The 20,349-nt window shown below is 34.0% G+C and overlaps 1 protein-coding gene across 3 annotated transcripts; it reads right to left on the reverse strand.

Annotated features, from left to right (window-relative positions):
- Nucleotides 1–13,802: 13,802 nt before the first annotated feature.
- Nucleotides 13,803–19,903, reverse strand: LOC112511407. Of its 3 annotated transcripts, none has more exons than XM_025117008.1 (5): nucleotides 19,778–19,903; nucleotides 18,272–18,681; nucleotides 17,259–17,372; nucleotides 15,978–16,324; nucleotides 13,803–14,478 (listed from the first exon to the last, which is right to left on the reverse strand). In XM_025117008.1, the coding sequence occupies exons 2-5, from the start codon at nucleotides 18,668–18,670 to the stop codon at nucleotides 14,103–14,105; spliced, it is 1,236 nt and encodes a 411-aa protein (XP_024972776.1). In that variant the 5' UTR covers nucleotides 18,671–18,681; nucleotides 19,778–19,903; the 3' UTR covers nucleotides 13,803–14,102. The 3 variants fall into 3 exon arrangements, with proteins under 3 accessions (XP_024972776.1, XP_024972777.1, XP_024972778.1); XM_025117009.1 differs by having other exon boundaries at nucleotides 18,272–18,678; nucleotides 19,778–19,861; XM_025117010.1 differs by having other exon boundaries at nucleotides 18,272–18,678; nucleotides 19,693–19,861.
- Between the last annotated feature and the right edge of the window lie 446 nt (nucleotides 19,904–20,349).

A 20,349-nucleotide genomic window follows, 5' to 3' on the forward strand; every position in this document is an offset into this window, starting at 1 on the left:
ATTCATTTCATCTCGACATACTTTTGTGGTCCAAAATTAGAGTGAAAAGTCAATATCACGAATTTTAAATTTTATTTATTTGAAAATACTAAAAAAAACGTATATCTGTTTTGTTTCTGGTATTCAATTTGATCTTTGTCTCTTTTAATTTTCATCTGACTGAAACTGTATTTATAATGGGCACGTGTCTTGTGCGGACCGATCCCTTGGTAAGGATTAATTTAAGAAGAAAACCGTAAAATAACTTGAAAATGCAAAAATTACCAAGCGATGGGATGGATGTAATGTGGGTATAGATTTGAAGTGCGAAACTAGAAATTGAAAAACTGAACTGGGTTTTCGGTATTGTAGTTTGGTAATGACTTACAAAAAATTTCAAACGAAGTTGTTTTCGTTCGGTTTGTGATTTTTGATACCAAATCAAACTGACTTCATATATATATATATATATATATATGCATTTGTTAGTTTTTATGTTTTTATGCCATATATATCTAAATAGGCATGGCAAGGGGGCGGGGATGGGGCAGGTTTTGTAATCCCCAAACCCGGCCCCATGAAGAATATCCATTAGTTTGAGTCTATCAGGGATCCCCGTCCCCAACCCGGTTTGAGTAACATCCACCATCCTTGGTGGTTACGAGGATTAACATCTCGTCCCATGTCAAACCCCATGAAGAATATCCATTAGTTTGAGTCTATCAGGGATCCCCGTCCCCAACCCGGTTTGAGTAACATACACCAACCCGGGGACTTGTTTTAGCGGGGAATCCCCGGTAGACTCAAACCGGGGGCGGAATGTTAATCCCCGTACTCCCCAGGGATCGGGGCCAGGGGCAATTACTAAAAACCAGGGCTAGGGATTACAAAACCTGCCCTATCCCTGCCCCGTTGCCATGACTACCGGGAAATGTGCCTCAGGAAACATGAAAATTTAATAATACATCTGGGATCATGACATGCGTGCAACGATAGAATTGAAAATTCAATATGTGCATAACGTCAAGATGAACACATATTCATCGTAATTCAATTTTGGATCTTAATTGGTATAAAATATAAATGAGATGTTTAAGTAAAATGTCAATAATCTGATCATTTTCTATATAAAAAAGAATTGCATACTTGTTATACCAGTCAAAATATTCTCAAAACTGATATACAAAAGCATATTTTCACAAATTCAAGAACCCATAAAAGGGAGAGAACAGGTATATTGGACTTTTTTCTTTATCACTGTATTCAAGATACAAACAAATATAAACTTTTCAACTAGATTTTTCATAAGACAGTACAAAATTCTAATGATTGATATAAATTATCAGTGTTAGCAACTGAGACCAAAATCAAGCAAATCTTAATAGTAGACCATAAAGTTTTCAATAAAAGCCCCTGGTACATTAAGCAGTGTTACTATAGTTGTTTGTCTATCATGCATTGAAAGTCATATATCTATACCATATTATAAAACATTTGATAAAAACTTTTAGAAATAATTTTTTATGCATAAAATACTTTTATTGATGCATATTATTTAAAATTCAAGATTACAAGTAGAATGTGTATGAGTACATCTTATTAAAGCTTCATGTTTGAATTCGTGTAACTAGTTACAAATAAACATAATCAAATACATGATAAACATATTTTAAATATAAAAAATCTAAAATATAATTAAGATAATCATTGAGTTCTAACAGAATACTTAATTATTATCTTAATAAAATTATTTTATTAAACCAAAAATAAATTAGTTCGTTTTTAAACTTCAATTAATTTATAATAAAAAATTGAATTATAAAAATTACACAAATCGAGAACTTTTAAATAGTTAATTTGATACTAATATCCATTATTATTTTTTCAAACTCTTATAATATTTTCAAATTTATATTTCGTTCAAAAATAAAAACATTTTATTTTTCTCAAAACCACATAAAATAACATTATAACATCGATAGAGCCAAAAATATAAAACGGAACACTAAAATCAAGATGTATCTCGCTGCATTACGCGAGTACCCTTCTAATTTTCCTAAATATATTTTAACCTCCTGAAAAAGGTTTGGCCTAACAAATTTCCATTTGAAAATTGACAGACTCGTATGATCCTTTACCGTAACTCCTTGTTTTTTTTTTCTATCCCTTCTAATCTAATCTGGTAGATGATAAACATACACTTACTATACAGATCTTCTATTTATCTTAATTTAWTTCAACGAAAAAACCCACAAAATTTCAGTACAGGTTATATTATCAGATGCTTGTCCAAAACAAAGGCATATAACATGAACATAGTCATTTATCTTCTCTTAAGATCTTCTTCCTTAAACTAATTATTCCAATATTCTTCACTGTTAACCTTCATTGTCAGCTCTTTTTAGTTGGTCTTTCTGTAGAATATTACTGGTAGATGCAAAATTACTGAAAGTTCAATTATTAACTGGATATATAAACGCTTATCACATAAGTCAATAAGCTATGAGTATATTATCGTATATGTTTAAGACGTACAAAAATTATTTTTTATAAAAGATCGATGTCACCCATAAGTAGCATTGAATAGAACCGAACGTCCGAACCCATAACTTTATAGATTCATTTGCAAGTTATCTGTGAAAATATGATATTGAGGTAAACTTTACTCGTCATTTTTATAGATGAAATGATTATACGTTGAATATGAAGAAAACAGGTGGAAATTAGAATGCACARAGTGCGATTCAGAGGAAAAYGTTAAATAAATGAAAACTGGAAAATATCCTCATYTACCGTTGGATTAATTATAATAATGGATGTGATCAAATGTGCGGTTACAACAATTTTTTTAAATTAAAAAACTCACCCCATTATTGTTTTTTTTTTTTGATTAACCTGGATATCCAACCTGCTATGCAAGCCGACTAATTCCAGGGAGACCATCTGCTTTGCAGATAGCTCGGAGTCACCGCATTTGAACCTCCGTGGCCACAATGAGATTTTTATTYCTCCTTGGATTTTAACCTGGGGACCTCTTGATATTTTTGACATTTGGAGTCAAGCTCAAACCAATCAGGCACCACCCTTGTGATGGAATATCCCACCTGTCCTGGTTTAATTTCARGCGTTTGCAACAATTGTGACAACTGAGTTTATCAGCGTTAATGTCTCACAATCATAATTCACTGCAATTAGCCTGAGCATATCCTGAGACACACTTCTAAACAAGACAAAATATAAACAAAGATTGAATGAAACAGATTATACCAAAAAAACAACACATATTTTTATCATTAATTTGACATCCATATTAATATATACTTTTGATATAATTTTTCGTATTTTTTTTTATTTTTTATTTATTTAGTGTTTTCCACTAACCCAAACTTATAAAAGAAAATGGTGTAGATTTACTAAGGGTGCGTTTGGTATACTGGACATGGACAGTACAAAACATGACAAAGATCTCTGTCCCATGTTTGACATGAAGTTTATGTGGAACAGACATGACATAGTGGAACAAAGTGGAACAGGCCTGTTCCATCCCTACCCCATGGAACAGGGTGGAACAAGGTGGAACAGACTTTATTTTACCAATATAATCTCAAATTAAAACTTAATTCTCTTCTAAAATATCAAATATGTCTTTTTTTTACATTTTATTCATTCTTTAAATTTTATTTATTGTATTTTATGTTTCTTAAACTTTCATTTTACCGTCCTCAAAATATTATTTTTATGCGGTTTCTATATTTTTATTAATTTATGTAATTAATTATATATTAATAATAAAAAATAATGTTAGAAAAGAGATAAAAATAAAAATAGAAAACCACATAAAATTTTTATTTGGTGTCATTTTAATTGTTTTCATATATCATTAGTTGATTATGAAATCAYGTATTTTTGCAAATATATTTTTGCAAATGTATTTTTGCAAGTAGTAGTGATTYGATGTAAGTTATACTTTGCACACCGTATTTGTTAACATTTATATTGATTATTTACCTAAAAAAAATACTAAACATCTCATTGGGGGTAAATTGGTCATTTTAACAAATTATGTCCAGTCCTGTCATGTCTAACCAAACGCTGAACAACTGTCATGTTCTGTTCTGTCATGTCTTGTTCTGTCATGTCATATTATATCATGTCTGTATACCAAACGCACCTTAAATGAACTCGGATTCCCTACCCATACCCGAAAATTGCATCTGAGAGAGATGTCATGTTGGGTGGCATTAGCAAACCCCCCAATGAATTAGTTAAAAAGAAAAGAAAATGATTGTTTTGATTTGAGGCACATTTGTCACATTTTCCATGTGTTTGCTTCCTTTTATAGTTTGATRGAGTAGTGGTTGAGATTGAGATGCTTTTAATCCCAAACCTTTTACTTACTTWTATATATATATATATATATATATATATAGAGAGAGAGAGTTGGGTTCACGTGAGACCAAAAGTTTATCATGAGACCCGTAAGACCAATTTATGTTCATTGATCAACTTTATAAGCTAATGATCTAATGGTCTAAAGTTGYACGGTGRCAATTTTGTGATTATTGAGAAGTCTCGTGGCATTTATGAATGTTAAGATTGTCAGATTGTAGATCTAATCCAAAGGTTGAGAATTGGTCTTACGGGTCTCACGAAAAACCCTTGGTCTCACGTGAACCCAACCCTATATAATACATTACATTTGTACAACCCATGCAACCAATCAATTCCTACAAACCAAACACAACAAAGATTATAAGTACTACACTAAATCCATATCACTTAAGGACTATTTACCTAAATACTTACCCGGTAAACACTTACTGGTAAAATTAACACTATCGCTTACTTATCAGTAAGATTTTATTCACTAAAACACATCGTATGCAACAATTTATCCCGGTAAGCGCTAACCATGGTAAGAGTCCTCGTGCTCACTTACCGGGTAAAACTATCGATTCTTGCCTTCGCTCTTACCGGATAAGATTTTTAGTCATTGTCATATTCATCTGGTAAAATAAAATGACTTGATAAACACTTACCCGGGTAAGCGTTTGGTAAACGACACCTTAAAACCATTTCATCAAACCAAATTCCCCAAAGGGTATAAAGATTTTTGTCTAGCTTTGCCATTGTATATATGTAATTATGTCTACATTGAAATATAAGCCAAATATTTTTTAYTATCAAACATTCAATTTATAAGTGTTTAAGTGTTTGGTTAGAGGTATTAGACAGTAATCAATGAGAATGAAAATAAAAGAAGTTGTCTTATGTAATATAATAGACCCATTCCCTTATAAGCCCAAATTTTGATTCCACGTTAAACTGCGGTGAATGGAAATTCATTCCTTGTCATTTTCATTCCCATTTTTTCATATTCTTGAAAAATAATTAAAAATTATATATATTTTTTTGATAAAAATAATAATAATATAAAAGGAATAAATAATTATATATATATATATATATATATATATTTGTAAGGGTGTCCGGGCTAAAGCCCGACTAATCCCCGACAAATTTGGAGGCTAAACATGGTCTCACTTAAATGTCGCCAACACTCCCCTCACAAGGCTCGAACTCGGGTTCATGACTATGCCATGCCCAAGCCTTTACCACTAGGCTGGAAATAATTAAATATTTATTGAAGAAAAGGAGAATAAAAATAAAAAAGAAGGAATATGTGGTTCCATTTGTGTTATGTAGTTATGTGATGTTATGGGTTGTCTTAGAAACCATATCACCATCCCATAACTTCATCATGTGCCCATCCTTCACCTACTTTCACTTCCATCTCTATCTCTATCTATTCTATATAGAAAATGTGCCATCAAAGCATTTTTGTTAGGTCGATGTACTGTTAAGGTGGATCAAAGTCTCGTAAAGTTGTCTCATGTGTCTTTGGTGGAATTCCACTGTATCAACGGATTTTTTTAAATCTTTTTGGTTGATTTCGAGAGACTTTTTTCGGTTTTTTGGTTGATAATCGTTGTATTTTCTGATATTCACGAGCACAAAGTTTAACGGATACACATTTCGTAACTCACAAACAATTCTATTACGTAAATAAGTTGAGCAGGTGCACGAGACCCGGCTTGAGGCTTAATAGGTCCATCTTACATCTGTCTGAGTTAATGGGATGCAAAATTTAAAYATAAACCGAAAATAAAGTATTAATATAAAATTTCTTATTATAAAGTCTAAAATTTATGTTTAAACAAAATAAAAGTTTTGAATATCAGTAACCATACGTCTCTAAAATAAGTAACTATACTGAGTTTTTTAGCTTAAAATATATATATATATATATATATATACACACACACACACACACAAAAGGGGTCAATGGTGAACTAGAGTTTCCAAAATTCACCCATATTTCACGTTCTACATATTTACATGAGAAAACAACAGCTACAATCGATTAGACGAGTACTATGTAACTGCAGAGTAGTTATAACAMCTTATGAATAAAATTGAATCAGATCAATAACTAATTCATAAACTCTAAGTTAGAAGGCTTGGAAGCTTTGAGCAAAAGGCTCATAAGCTCTAAGTTGGGATTCATAAGCCTTCTTAACCAAAAACTTATAATGTTACTTTGGAGCCTGTTTACCGAACACTTACCTGATAAGTACTTACTGGTAAAATTCAACATTATCATTTACTTACCAGGTAAGATTTTAGTCAACAATTTACTCGGTAAGCACTGACCATGGTAAAAGTCATCGCCTTCACTTACCCGGTAAGACTCTTAGTCTTTGTTTCGCTCTTACCAGGTAATATTCTTGATTCTTATCATATTCATCCGATAAGGTAATGTCACTTTGTCAAAGACCTTCCAGCCTAGTGGTAAAGGCTTGAGCATGTCATAGTCATGAACCCAAGTTCGAGCCCTGGGAGGGGAGTGTTGACAACATTTAAGTGGGGCCATGTTTAGCCTCCAAATTTGCCGGGGATTAGTCGGGCTTTGGCCCGGACACCCTTACAAAAAAAAAAGGTAATGTCACTTGATAAACGTTTACATGAGTAAGWGCTTGATAAATGACCCCTTAGTCTCAATATTACTAAGTTACATAATCAACTCAAATAGGATTCCAACATTACGCGTGACCAACACAAGGGGCATTGCCCCTAGGACTGCAAGGGGCGCAACCCCCTTGACCATCGTTTTTTGGGGATCTAAGATGATAAAGAGAACGTTTAAGACTATGCATCCATGCCTCTTAACTCACTTGTCATCTAATTAATCTGAGGTAATTCATAATTGCATCAAAATAATTAATAATACTAAAATCACCAACAAAATGAAATATATATATATATATATATATATATATATATCAATTTATATGTTTTTTTCTAATATTAAAATCAATCAGGGGTTGTTTATTCCTCACTTTGATTGAAACTTTATCACGTTCAAAAATGGATAGATTCAAAGTCACATTCAAAGTCACATTCAATAAAGAACCAGTAAAAAAATATTATGCTTGTAAAAAATGAAATCATTATATTATATAAAACCAAATTGTTCTTTTTACTTTCAATTGCATTAGTGATTGTTAATACTTTTAATCAAACACTTTCTTGGGGGCTGTTTACCTAAATGCTTACCCGCCTACCCGGTAAGTGTTTACCTTTAGGAGTCAACACTGTAATTTATTTTACGNAAAAGTGAGCTTTGACGATATGCCTTTTAGCGATGACATGTGTCACAAGTTATAGCGATGACATGTTGTTATATACTCTTTCTAATGATAAACGGACTTTTAGCGACAACAAAAGTCGTTGCTAAAAGCCTTGTTTCTTGCAGTGGGGCCCCTGTTTTTATGTTCGCCCAAGGCCTAAAAAATGTCAGAAACGGGCCTGTATATATATATATATATATCTATTTATATGTTTTTTCTAATATTAAAATAAATTAGGGGTTGTTTATTTCTCACTTTGATTGAAACCTTATCACGTTCAAAAATGGATAGATTCAAAGTCACATTCAAAGTCACATTCAATAAAGAACCAGTAAAAAAATATTATGCTTATAAAAAATGAAATCATTATATTATATAAAACCAAATTGTTCCTTTTACTTTCAACTGCATTAGTGATTGTTAATGCTTTTAATCAAACACTTTCTTGGGGGCWGTTTACCTAAATGCTTACCCGCCTACCCGGTAAGTGTTTACCTTTAGGAGTCAACACTGTAATTTATTTTACGAGATAAGATTGTATTACATCAAAATGGTATCGTATGCAACAATTTAWCCGGTAAKCAYTTACTCGGGTAARAGTCATCATCATCACTTACCGAATAAAACTCTTCATCTATATCATCGCTCTTACCAAGTAAGATTTTTGATCTTTGACATATTCATTCGGTAAGAAAAATTACCCAATAAGCACTTACCGGATAATCGTCTAGTAAACGGCCCCTTAATACTAATATTTCTTTTAGTTGTTTTATTTATATTAAAAAATATTTTAAATATTTAAAAAAAATAGTCAAATATTTTTAAAAAAATATATATGCAAGCTATATATGTTATTACGTACACGTCAAATGTTTGTAATTATTATGAAAAAGGGAATTTTTATTTTAGATATTAAAAAAATAAAATACGGATAAGATATTTGGGGAAGGGTATTTGACCATCATTTAATGATATTATACTAATAAAATAAAATAATAATAATAATTAAATAAAATATGGAAATTTAATTGTTTAATTACTTAAAAACCGGCCAATTAATTAATTAAATATTTAAGTTGGTATACCCTTCAACCGGCTTTTTCTTCATCACCATTTCATTTTATAAATTAAAATAAATATTTTACTCAAATAATGTTTTAATAAAACATTATATTCAATTGCTTATCATGTGTAACTCAGTTGACAAAAAGAAAATGCTACTTTACTTGAATACAATATAAGGTTTGGGTTCAATATAGAGTTGTTCATGAGCGGGACTACCCGTTAGACCTGGCCCATCCGGCCCGCTAGAAATACATGTTTGAACGACCATTATCGAGAAAATCGGGTCCGGGTTTGTTCGTTAAAATTAACAGGCGGACATGAACAATGTAAAAATAAATATGGTCAGGCCTGCCCAGCTCTTTTATGTTTTATGATTATTTTTTTTACCGTTAATTAAAATTATAGTAGTATATTTTAAAATTATATCATTAAAGTTATAGGATGAGAGTTAGGACTCTTTGGTTTTTCTTGACTCTTGAGAACTCAAAATGTTCTACATTATCTTTTTTAGCATCCTTATGTTAAAAATTCTAATCGATCAACAATGTATAGAGTCAGTAGTTGCTTTAAATTATAATTACAACAGTGTTTTTCCTTTACCTATTGGTTCCACATTTGTTAACTAAGGGGTTGTTTGGATCACGGGAATTTGGTGGAATTGAAAGGAATTGGAATGTCCAATCTTTTGACCAAATTCCAAATATGATGTTTGGTTCACAAATTATAAGTGAATGAATCCTTTCAATTCCTACAAATTCATTCGGTCACCGATTTCACGATTTCACTTGATGCACCAAGGATTTCAAATTCCTTTCCTACGAATTCCTTAGCCCTCATCCAAATTTCAGATATTAGTAATATAAGTGAACAATTTCAAATTTTATCTGATGTTAATAATGTAATTTGGTTTAATGGTAATTTTAATTTTTTWAAAAAAATCATAAAAAGTCATTTGTTGATATTTAATTTCGATTCTAAAGTTGAATTCCGTGAACCAAACAAAAAAAATTCCAATTCCGTTAAGAATTTCATTCCAATTCCATGCAACCAAAGGCAATCACAAGGCATGGTCAAATTCCATCAGATTCCATTCCATTCCCTCAAAGTCAAATTCATTTGATGAATTCCAATTCTATCGAATTCCATTCTACGAACCAAACGCCCCCTAAGAGTTACACTTTTTAGGCCCGTTAGCCCGTGGGCAAGCCTGGATCGTTTATAGGGTGAGCAGTGACAAGTTGTCAAGTCCGAAAAAAAAGATTTGGGTTTACAATATTAGGCTCGTTGGACAAAAAAAAAACAAGTTAGACCCGACCCAATCCTCGACCCGCAAATGATCACCTCCAGTTCGATCCTCCCCTCCTGCTAATCTTAGCCGCTGAGTGAACCAAAAAAATTCTCTTCGCCATTGGTCCTTGGAGGCGGGTTCCGTGTGAGGCCGGTTAAGGTTACACGTAATCAACTTTTCACCCAAATATTTTGTTTTTCATTTCGTCATAATGATAACAAGTTATAAAAACAAATATGGACCGATTTAGATTGGTCCATTTTTTCCGCTAGATTTTATCGAGTTCGACTTTGACCCAATAAACACTGCTGATTATTTGACTCGGGTATGTTTGAATTATAGAAACTTGTCTAAGAGTATGTAGACATTCTAACTGTTTATTGTGATTCTGCATATTTTTGAAAAATTTATCAGAATCACATTAATGATTATATAAAAAACCAAATGAAAATCGACCAGTCATCGTCAATATACTAGTTTTCGGTTTGATTTGCTGATGTTATCAATATTTTTCACAGCGTTGTAGGTCGTGCCAATAAAGACTTTTGTGTGTTTATAGTATAAAGGGTTAAAACAAGAACAATAATAGCATGTTTTAAGCCAATTTTCATTCTGGAAAATATATTTTTTAAATACCAAAAATAGCAAAATACTATACTTTGCGTCCAGTTTGTTAGAACATAGTTATCACAACTGGTTTAGGGGTTATTTGTCAGTTGCTGAACGGTCTGGTGCATAATGATTAAGAGACTTTCATGATATAGTGTAAAATGAAATATAATTATTTGGTAATCATTTACAATGATATTAAGGCGCTGAATGGTTAAAGGAGGCCCATTTTACAAAACAATTCAGAGGGTTTTAGAACCATTAAGAGACAAACTTTTGTTGACAAACAAGATTCATCTCTTAACAATTCATAGATTGCCTCTTAATGGAACTATTAAGAGGTAAACAAACAACCTCTTAATCATCTAAGTTGTGAGATAATACAACAACTGAAGTACAAAAATACATTGTTTTTAGGGTTTCTTCTTAGAGATCACCTGTTCGAGTCTTGCAAAGCTACTGAGAATTTTCTTGCTAGTTTCTTAGAACCACCAGAATTAGTCGAGATGCATACAAGCTGGTTCGGACAATCACAGTTAAAAACAATACATTGTTTTCCACTAGGTATTTTCTTGTCCGTTCTCCAGAGCCCCTGTGATTAACACATGCTGGCACAAACACTCATAGTCAGGGACAGACCTGGTGTGGAGCATACGGTGGCACGTGCCATTGTATTATTCYTCTGTCGAAGAGTAAAAAAAATTAGGTCGTGAAAGGTGCAACCGTATTAATTTGTGGTGTGCTACAATATGTATTTTGAGACGACAATGAAAACAAGTTTTATTTGGTAGAGTTGGTTCACAAGGCTTTTATTCCACCCTAAATCCAAGTTTGAATCCTGTTTAGTGTCATCTTCTTAGTCAAATGATGTCACATTTTGAAAAAGGTTTCGTATATTTTTTTCCTTATAGTCAAATGGTGCCAACCGTTTGAAAAAAATCCCTGGATTCGTCTCTGCTTACAGTTAACAAAAATAAACACGATACCGTGTAACCGACAACGCTAAACCTTGACTTTTTGACCTTATAATAAAAATTAAAATATTTTAATTGCGGAAATAATTAAGAAAAGGTAATTTTGAAAATAAGAGTCAAAATGTCAAAATGGGCCCTAGAAAAAAATGAACAGTGGTAGGCCCAAAAGTAGTGTGAACCACTGGCACAGTGGGACTCTATATGATTGGTCTACGTTGGTTTGTAATGGACCACTGGCTACGAATGGTGCGCCACTCGGCTTTGAAAATAGACCATGGTCCATGGCTATCACACTCCAATCCTTTTCTTAAAGATGGCTCTAGACTCTGGTTTTCAAAGGTAAAAGGTCAAAAAGTCAAAAGAAAATCTTGACTACTTTACGGTAGAGGTGGACTCAGGATTTTTTTTGGGTCGTGCTACGTTTTCACTGTAAAAACAAACGTGTTGAAATATTTTACGGTATCAGTGTAAATTGGTTAGTTGGTTCTTTATCCTTACACAGAAAGGACTCATGTAGAGGTGTTCATCCAAACCGTACAAACCACCCATATCCCACCGCAAAGCGCGGTTTAGAACATTTGTTGTGCGGTTTGCGGTTTGCATTTTTACCAAACTGCACTATGCGGTGTGGTTTGTGGTTTTGAGTTATCAAACCGACACCGAGGTTCACACCACACTGCATCGCATATTTTATATTTTTTTTAATTATGCAATTTATAATTATTGGATTGTAGACATAAAGATCGACAGGTACAAAGTACAAACTGCATTAACCACACAGCACGGCACCACATTTTGCATGCGGTTTGGGAAAAATGCTCAAACAACATATGCAGTGCAGTTTATGGTTCGGCCCCAAATTGCACTAAACCGCACTGGAAAAACCCCTAAACTCGTGTTTGAGTCCAGGTCATAATTTTTTTTAAAATATATAAAATTCACCAAAAAGTTAAGCTGAAAACTCAAAAAATGGGCATTGATGGGACACGAACCTATGGTTTTCGTACAAAGTGAGCAACATTTACCAACTTTACCTTTGGAAAGTCAAAGCTTCAGTTTCAAACACTGTATGGTGGCACCCAATAAAACAATACAGTGACACAATTCAAAAACATATGTTTTTTCTTTTTAACAGTACTATGAAGCAGTGGCATGTGCCATCGTATGGGTCTATGTATGTAGTTTGTTGTTTTCGGTTCATCTTTTCAGTAATATATGATAAAATTTAAGTGATTCGATCAAGAAAAAATACGTTTAAATTTTTTGTTAAGTTTCATCGTGTTGTTATCAATAACGGCATGCATCAGAATGAAGTCGGATTGAATTAAGAATTGCACGATAAATACTTGCTTAAAATCTGCATTTTCTCCATTTTAAAGAATCTGTTAAAGATACTTTTATTGTCCTGTTGTCATATAATTTTTTTTAGCAAAATTGAAATTTTGATTGATAAAAAAAGATTTAGGTGATGTTTGTTTTTTAAGAGGTGTTGAAATCTTAAGTCTTATTTCACTTTTTACTTATAAGAGGTGTTGCTGAAGTCTGAAATCTGAATCAATAAGACTGTTTATTTTTGTAAACGTTTGAATATGTTTAAATTGTCTATTTTACCCATGAAAAAATTATATTGTTGAATTTATAGATAAATTAATACAACTTCACATATTTATTCATCCTATTACAAAATTTACATCTAAATTATATAATTAACATTTATTTAAACGAAAACATGTCACTAATGGTATTTAACACATTTAAATCCTATTAAAGTACATCAATTGAAAGAAATGATGACTGATTTGGTAAGAATCGATTGATAAACGTCGTTGTTGAGGGTTTGAAGAACAATAAGAGGCAAATAAAAAGTTAGTTTACCTCTTATCAGATAATAGGACAATAAGACATAAGTGTCTCTAAAAAATTGGACAAAAACAGACAGTCCAAATGATTCTATCTTTTAACGAATCAGACATAAAAGGTTTATAAGAGTTTTTAAACAAGACCTTAACTTTATGTTATAATTTAAACATATGTCATGTGTCATCTTTATTGACTTTACCTGCTGACCATTAAGTTCTACCATTTTTAGCATTTATGTATTTCTCTTCATTATCAATGGTTTTTACGGAAATAGTTGTTCTACTCTGCAACGTATAGGTTAAGTCTGTATATCTCGCCAGATAGAATATACCGGGCATGTTTGATTTCATTTAGTTTTTGGTTTAAGAAACTACGCCTTAATATAGAATCCACACACGATGTTAATCGTTCATGAAAATCGAAATCTGCTAACGACTACAAAATCTCCTTCGGATCAACCATCCCAAAACGGGATTACGTAGCTTCTACTCACAAAATATTAACCGGGTTACCTTTGAAACCCGCGATGATTCTTCAAATTGTCATGCATTACTTGAAGATTCAATTGCAAACTAGCATCATAACTATTAACGACGATTCTATCTAACCATCATCACAACCCGCAACTCGATCCCATCAATACGTTCTGAATTCGTCAATCTTTTGCGATCCGTCAACGTTTGATGGGTGCAGTAAACGAGAGTAATAGGATGAGAAGGACGTGCTTCCCTCCACCATTTGAGGTCCTCCAGATGGTGGTGGCTGCGGAGGGCGATACGTTGGGCCACTGTAACACGGTGGGGTATGCACATGTGAAGAATCTGGGACACTGTAGCAAGGTGGAGCATTCACATGTGAATGATCATGAGCAGCAGTCAGCATAGATTGAAAGTTGTGGTAACCGACATGGTTTGGAAGAGGTTCTCTTTGTGTTCTTACGGCTGAACCATCATATCCAACCTCCAACCCAACCGGTTCACCATGAGGATACACCCTAGGCGTTGTCGTATACCTGTGAAAGAACCAGCTTGAATCATATCGTAATTCTAAAATTTTAAAAACGACGAGAAATGAGCAAAACCCCGCCGAGCACCATGGCATGTCGTGTCTTTGGGATACATGAATTCAATATCGTCAACAAGACATAAACTAGTAATCCTCTACCCTGGAGAAAAAAGCCGAATACGGCAATCATAACTTTGACAGTCAGCTCAAATGGCAAATAAAGACTAGGCCATGGGGCTTCTGTTCATAGGTCGCCAGCTCAAGTCTCCTTAGAGCATCCACAATTGAGCTTTTTGCCCCTAAGCTTGTTTATTCGACAACAAAAATCACATTCTTGCTTGTGGGTCCCACTTTTTTTGGAAAAAGCTCCAACGAAAAAATCCACCGTTGTGGATGCTTTTAGGAGGCGTTTGGTTCGTCATGGAATTGGAATAATCAATTCCGTTGACCAAATTCCATCCGGATGTTTGGTTTACCCCATGAAATGGAATTTAGTTCCTAACATTCCCTCAACCATGGATTTCAGCATTCCTTCAGAAAAGACACAGAATTGAATTCCGTTCCAACCAATATTCCTAAAATGACAAAAATACCCTCATGAAAATATATAACCCTAGCCAACGGGGATTTTCCTGGATGTCATCTTCAGAGGCCCCCATGGGATTAAGCAAATCCAGGACACCCATGGTTACCAAAAAAAAGGTAATCCCTCCCTATAAAGAATTGTGACCCCAGTGCACCAGGGTTAAGATGAAAGCTTTATACACGGTTTTTCCCTAAAGAGGTCAAATAAATGACTCAAACTAGTGAGACCTATAACTCTTTTGGTCACCTTTCTCCTTTCTTTTTGCTCTATCTTTTTCAATTATTTACCAAAGCCGTAAACCTTTGTTTCCAAATATAGACGACTCAAACTGTATGCCGAAATATTGCAAGTACATATTTTAGCTTAAACTTAATGAAAAAAAGGCAAAATGCATCAAAATTTGTCTTGGTTACTATTTAGTATTGTAGCAAAGTTTCAAAATTTCTATTTTGTACCCATTTTGACCGGTAATCTGCTAATCTTGTAACATCTGATGACGTGGATGTCAAGTTTCTCGTCTTTTTCTCCTGTAAGTTGTAACTAAACCAAACTTTGTTGCATTTTACACTCAAACAACCTAAAGCTCAGACTAAGGGGCCGCACACTAAATGCTTATCGGGTAAGCGCTTATCAGGTAAGAGGCGACACCCTCTCTTACCTTGTCGAGTAACTTTCTCGGCCATTAAAATGGATTGTTTGTAAGTGTCTCTTACCTTGTAAGCGCTAATTTGGGTAAGAGCCTCGGTTGTTGCCATGCCTCCTACCGGGGAAGATTTTCGGTCCTTGCCATGCTGACCTCGGTAAGATAAGTGACCAATAAACGCTTACGAGGTAAGCTTTTGGTAAATGGTCCCTAAAAAGGGAAAAGAAATCTACAAAATGTACATAAATGCATAGTACCGCAAGACCGAATTCCATACCTTGGATATGGTTCTTGCATAGTCTGTGGAAGATCATTAAGGAAGTATGCCTGTCGAGTCTCTGGACATTGATACGGATTACCAGGAGCTGGATGGAGATGATGTAAATGAGGATTTAACATGTTTTGAGGAACGGGTTGAGACCCAATGACTTGTTGGGCCGGAAGACTATGCATTAGTCCAGCCAGATGAGGTCGATACGAATTCTGTAAATGTGGGGTTAACGAGGAATTTAGCTGTACGTTAATTGCTGTAGGCGGCATCTGCAGTTGGAGTGCACCATAAGGGAGTACTGAAGCAGGTGATGGTGCAACGATCGGCCGAAACAATGATAGAAGGTCTCTCACCTGCATTTAAACGATAAGAACTAATATAAGATTTTTATGATATTCCCACCAGAGGCTCGGACCCAAAAAAATTATGAACGGGTGCACAAAATAATTATTGCCTCCGTCTCAACATAACTATCCACATTTCTATTTATGTTTGTCCCAAAATAAGTGTCCAATTTGAAAAATAGATAACTAAATTCTCGAATATACCCTTAACTAATACACAAATATTTATGCGTTGTGAAGCGAGAGAAATTAAATTAAGGGTAAAGTTGTCATTTGGTTAACTAAAAACTGTAATAATTATGCATGTTTAAAACTGTATGTCATTTCGATCGTGGACACTTATTCTGGGACGAAGGGAGTAAAATAATATAAAAATTAATTATAATAAGTAAGATTGAATTATAAATGACATATGGGTGGTTTTGCAACACCCAAGTGTCTTTTTGCTTCTTTTCTGTTGTTGTTACCAAAAAATTAAGAAAGAGCCAAAAGGATTCGAACTTGCAAGCAGTATGACACTACCAGTAGGCTGCAACTACTTTTTGTCAGTTGAGCACACATAAAATTGAAAAGGGTTCACCTCGAAAACCCCAAAAAAAATTCCCATTGTGTCAGGACGATAGGGCAAGGTGCACCCCTAGGCTATTACTGAATCCGCCCGTGATCCCCACCACAATCTTTTTTCGGGCGGAGGGAGTAGTTGGTATTTCTTTTAAGAAAATACAACTGGATATAAAACAACAAAAGACCTGAATTATATACAATTGCTGACGTTTTATAAACGCAATTTGGCAAAATGAAAGAAAGATTGCAAAAAATGTGCAAACTTTGTCACAAAATGCAAATAGCCTGCATTTAGATATCAAAATTATTACAAATCTACAACTAAAACTGCAAAACAAGATAAACCCGATCAACTAACAAGCGAAAAAATCGACTTTACCTGCTGACCATTAAGTTCTGGTGCAAACTTAGAGCCATGATAATTGTCTTTAATAGCAGTTCTGAACGAATTTAAGTGCAGTGGAAGACAATCCTTGTAAATTCTGAATCTCACCTGAGATGAATTAAAGCAGTAAAAATAAGTTTTACAAAAGAGCATTACAATTTTTCGCTAATAATATCCATGCCCTGATGAACATGATGCAAACTATTGTCTTGTTGTCGGCTTTTTTTTAACTCGTCAAAACTTCTTTTATTGCTATTGTTAGTCCTACTTTTCGCAAGACTTTTTCGTTAGTCGAGGGTCTTCATTCTTTACTTCTTGGGGTAGACGAAAGGTTGCATACATCCTACCCTCCCCCAGACTCTATTTAGCGTGGGATTTACTCGATTAGTTTGATTTGATTTTACTATTTGAGAACGATGAGAACCAGTACATGCATTGATGCATATACAGTATCAGAATATGTATTCTGTCAATGAGTATATTCATCAATGCATATATACTAGATATGCAAGTATATATGCATCACTACGTTGATGCATATACACATCTCATGGTTCATAAAATATTTATGGTTCTCATTTGATCTTTTTCCTATATATATATATATATATATATATATATATATATATATATATATATATATAGGAGGCTTAAAATACAAACAACGAAATTCTTATATACCATACAAACCATGATCATTACTTATGTTAGGAAATAATTGAGATATTTATGGAAGATGATAGAGTTCATTCATTATGATAGTTGTTTTAGATTAAGAAACAACCGAAATATTTATGAAACCAGATATTCAGTAGGCTAGATGGACAGTTAAGATTGGTTTGTAAGAAACCAATGGTTTGTATCTGAAACTATGGTTTGTATCTGAAACTCCCTCTCTCTCTCTCTCTCTCTCTCTCTCTCTCCCTCTTATGTATATACATATATATATATATATATATATACACACACACGTGTGTGAACAAAATCAAAGACAGCATAAGGTTTACCTGTGCTGGAAATCTTTCTCCAAAAGCAGCGGGTTCCAAGTTCATCGCGCCATTGGAGGATGCCTCATACACACCATAGAGAAGCTTCACATCAAAATCAAACAGAAAAAGCTTCATACCTGGTTTGATCTTCTCTACAACTTCCCTTTTACCAGAGGGAAGCCCGAAAACACGATTTACATAACACTCGGGTTTTGTCTTCCCATTACACATGAATATAAAACCGGAAAATTCCTCCATTTTCTGGGCATCAACGACAGGAGTCAGGGCACGGTTTTCTACAGAATAAACGGCATCCATAGATTTATTCTTCTTCAACTTCCTAAAATACTTCTTGGCAGAAGATCTGCCTATATCTTGCACTTCATTTCTGATCTTTTTGCCACTACTTTTGGCCATGAGAAAAACTGCTGTAATGCAAAATTCAAAATTCAAAACATCCCTCAAATCAAAAGAAAGGTAAACAATACTTCCTATGTTAATAAGCTATAATGTTCCACAATCCATGAAGAGATAAGAACAATCTGCAGACAATATATTTACATAAACTAATGGCATTCTAGATATCTATATTGAAAGAAATGCATGTAAAATATAAAAACAAAAACTTAACAAACATCTTCTTGGAATGTCAATATATAAAAGAATCAACAATTTATCAGAATTCTTATGCAAATCTTCCTGTAACACTATATATATACGTACACACACATGTGTATATATAAATCTTGTATCAGCAATGAACTTTTGCTGAAAACATAACGGAGTTGAATGGTTCCCAAATTAGTTCATACTTTGAACTAGATGACTTCCCATTACAATCCCAAGCCCTTAATCACATGCTACCAAACAACTATATATATATACACATGTATCTATAGGGTTGGGTTCACGTGAGACCATGCTGTTTTCGTGACACCCGTGAGACCACATTTTTACACTTAAAACTTCACAGCAAAAACACTGTCAAGGTTTAAAAAAGTCGAACCTTCACAGCAAAAACACTGTGAAGGTTACCTTCACAGCATTTTGCTGTGAAGTTTCAAATGTAAAAAGCTGGTCTCAGGTCTCACAAAAACAGACGGGTCTCACGTCATCCCAAGTCTATATATAATCTTGTATCAGCAATGACACTTTTGCTGAAAACATCATTGAGTTGACATGATCAACAAACATAAAGACTCAAAGTAACCCCCACAAGAACAACAAAACCAGATGTAGTTTGGCAGCATGGGATTAAGGGTTTGGGATTGTTATCGGAAGTCATCCAGTTCAAATTATGAACTAATTTGGGTTCAATTCCTTTCCAAGGCCACCGATTGGAGTCCAAAAACACTTGCATAAACCTATCTAATATCATCATTTCAAAATCAACAATCAATTGCGGCACAAAAGGGAGAAATCAGTAATCAAAAACTTACATGCGCATGTATACAAACGTATACGAAAACCCTAAATTGTAATCAGCCGAACCAATAAGACGATGATGAAAAATGGCGAAATAACCTGAATGATGAGAGCTCCGAAGGGACAAAGGGCTCGTCAATTGCAGAGAGCAATAGTGATTGTAGAGTTACGAGATTTTGGGTCCAAATATCAGTGACTATGCATGACGTAGTGTTTCCGCTGTGTACAATTTTCATTAACTTCGTATAATGTATATATACCAAAAGAGAGGCCACAATTAGGCATGGCAACCGGTGGGGATGGAGCAGGTTTTATAATCCCGGTCTCGGTTTTTAGTACCACCCCCCAGTTCCGTCCGGATCCCTGGCGAGTATGAGGATTAACATACTGTCCCCGATCAAATATTTGTCAAACATCGGTCAAACCCATGAAAAAATATATGTTAATTTGAGTCTACCGGGGATTTTCGGCCCCGGCCCCAACCCCGGTTTGAGTCTACCGAGGATCCCCATGACCTGTTTTAGGGGAATCTCCGTCCTCGTTCGAATCGGGGAGCCGGGTTCCCTACCATGTCGAGGCAAATAATTTAGTCTTTTGGTTTTCTATATTAAACAAATTATAAAAAATTTGTTGGAGTCGCAGTAATTTTCTCCATAAGCGGATAAAATTAG

The sequence above is a fragment of the Cynara cardunculus genome (genome assembly GCF_001531365.2).
Source record: "Cynara cardunculus var. scolymus isolate 2C chromosome LG 4, CcrdV1, whole genome shotgun sequence".
In the NCBI taxonomy this organism is placed as follows: domain Eukaryota; kingdom Viridiplantae; phylum Streptophyta; class Magnoliopsida; order Asterales; family Asteraceae; genus Cynara; species Cynara cardunculus.

Bases quoted from the DNA above. Each gene is read 5' to 3' on its own strand.
- LOC112511407 (XM_025117008.1), bottom strand. From the start codon at position 18,670: ATGGCCAAAAGTAGTGGCAAAAAGATCAGAAATGAAGTGCAAGATATA. The intron at 16,325-17,258 runs GTAAAGTCGATT...GTTTAAATGCAG, and splicing joins CAGAACTTAATGGTCAGCAG to GTGAGAGACCTTCTATCATT. The intron at 14,479-15,977 runs GTATGGAATTCG...GTTCTTTCACAG, and splicing joins ATGCAAGAACCATATCCAAG to GTATACGACAACGCCTAGGG.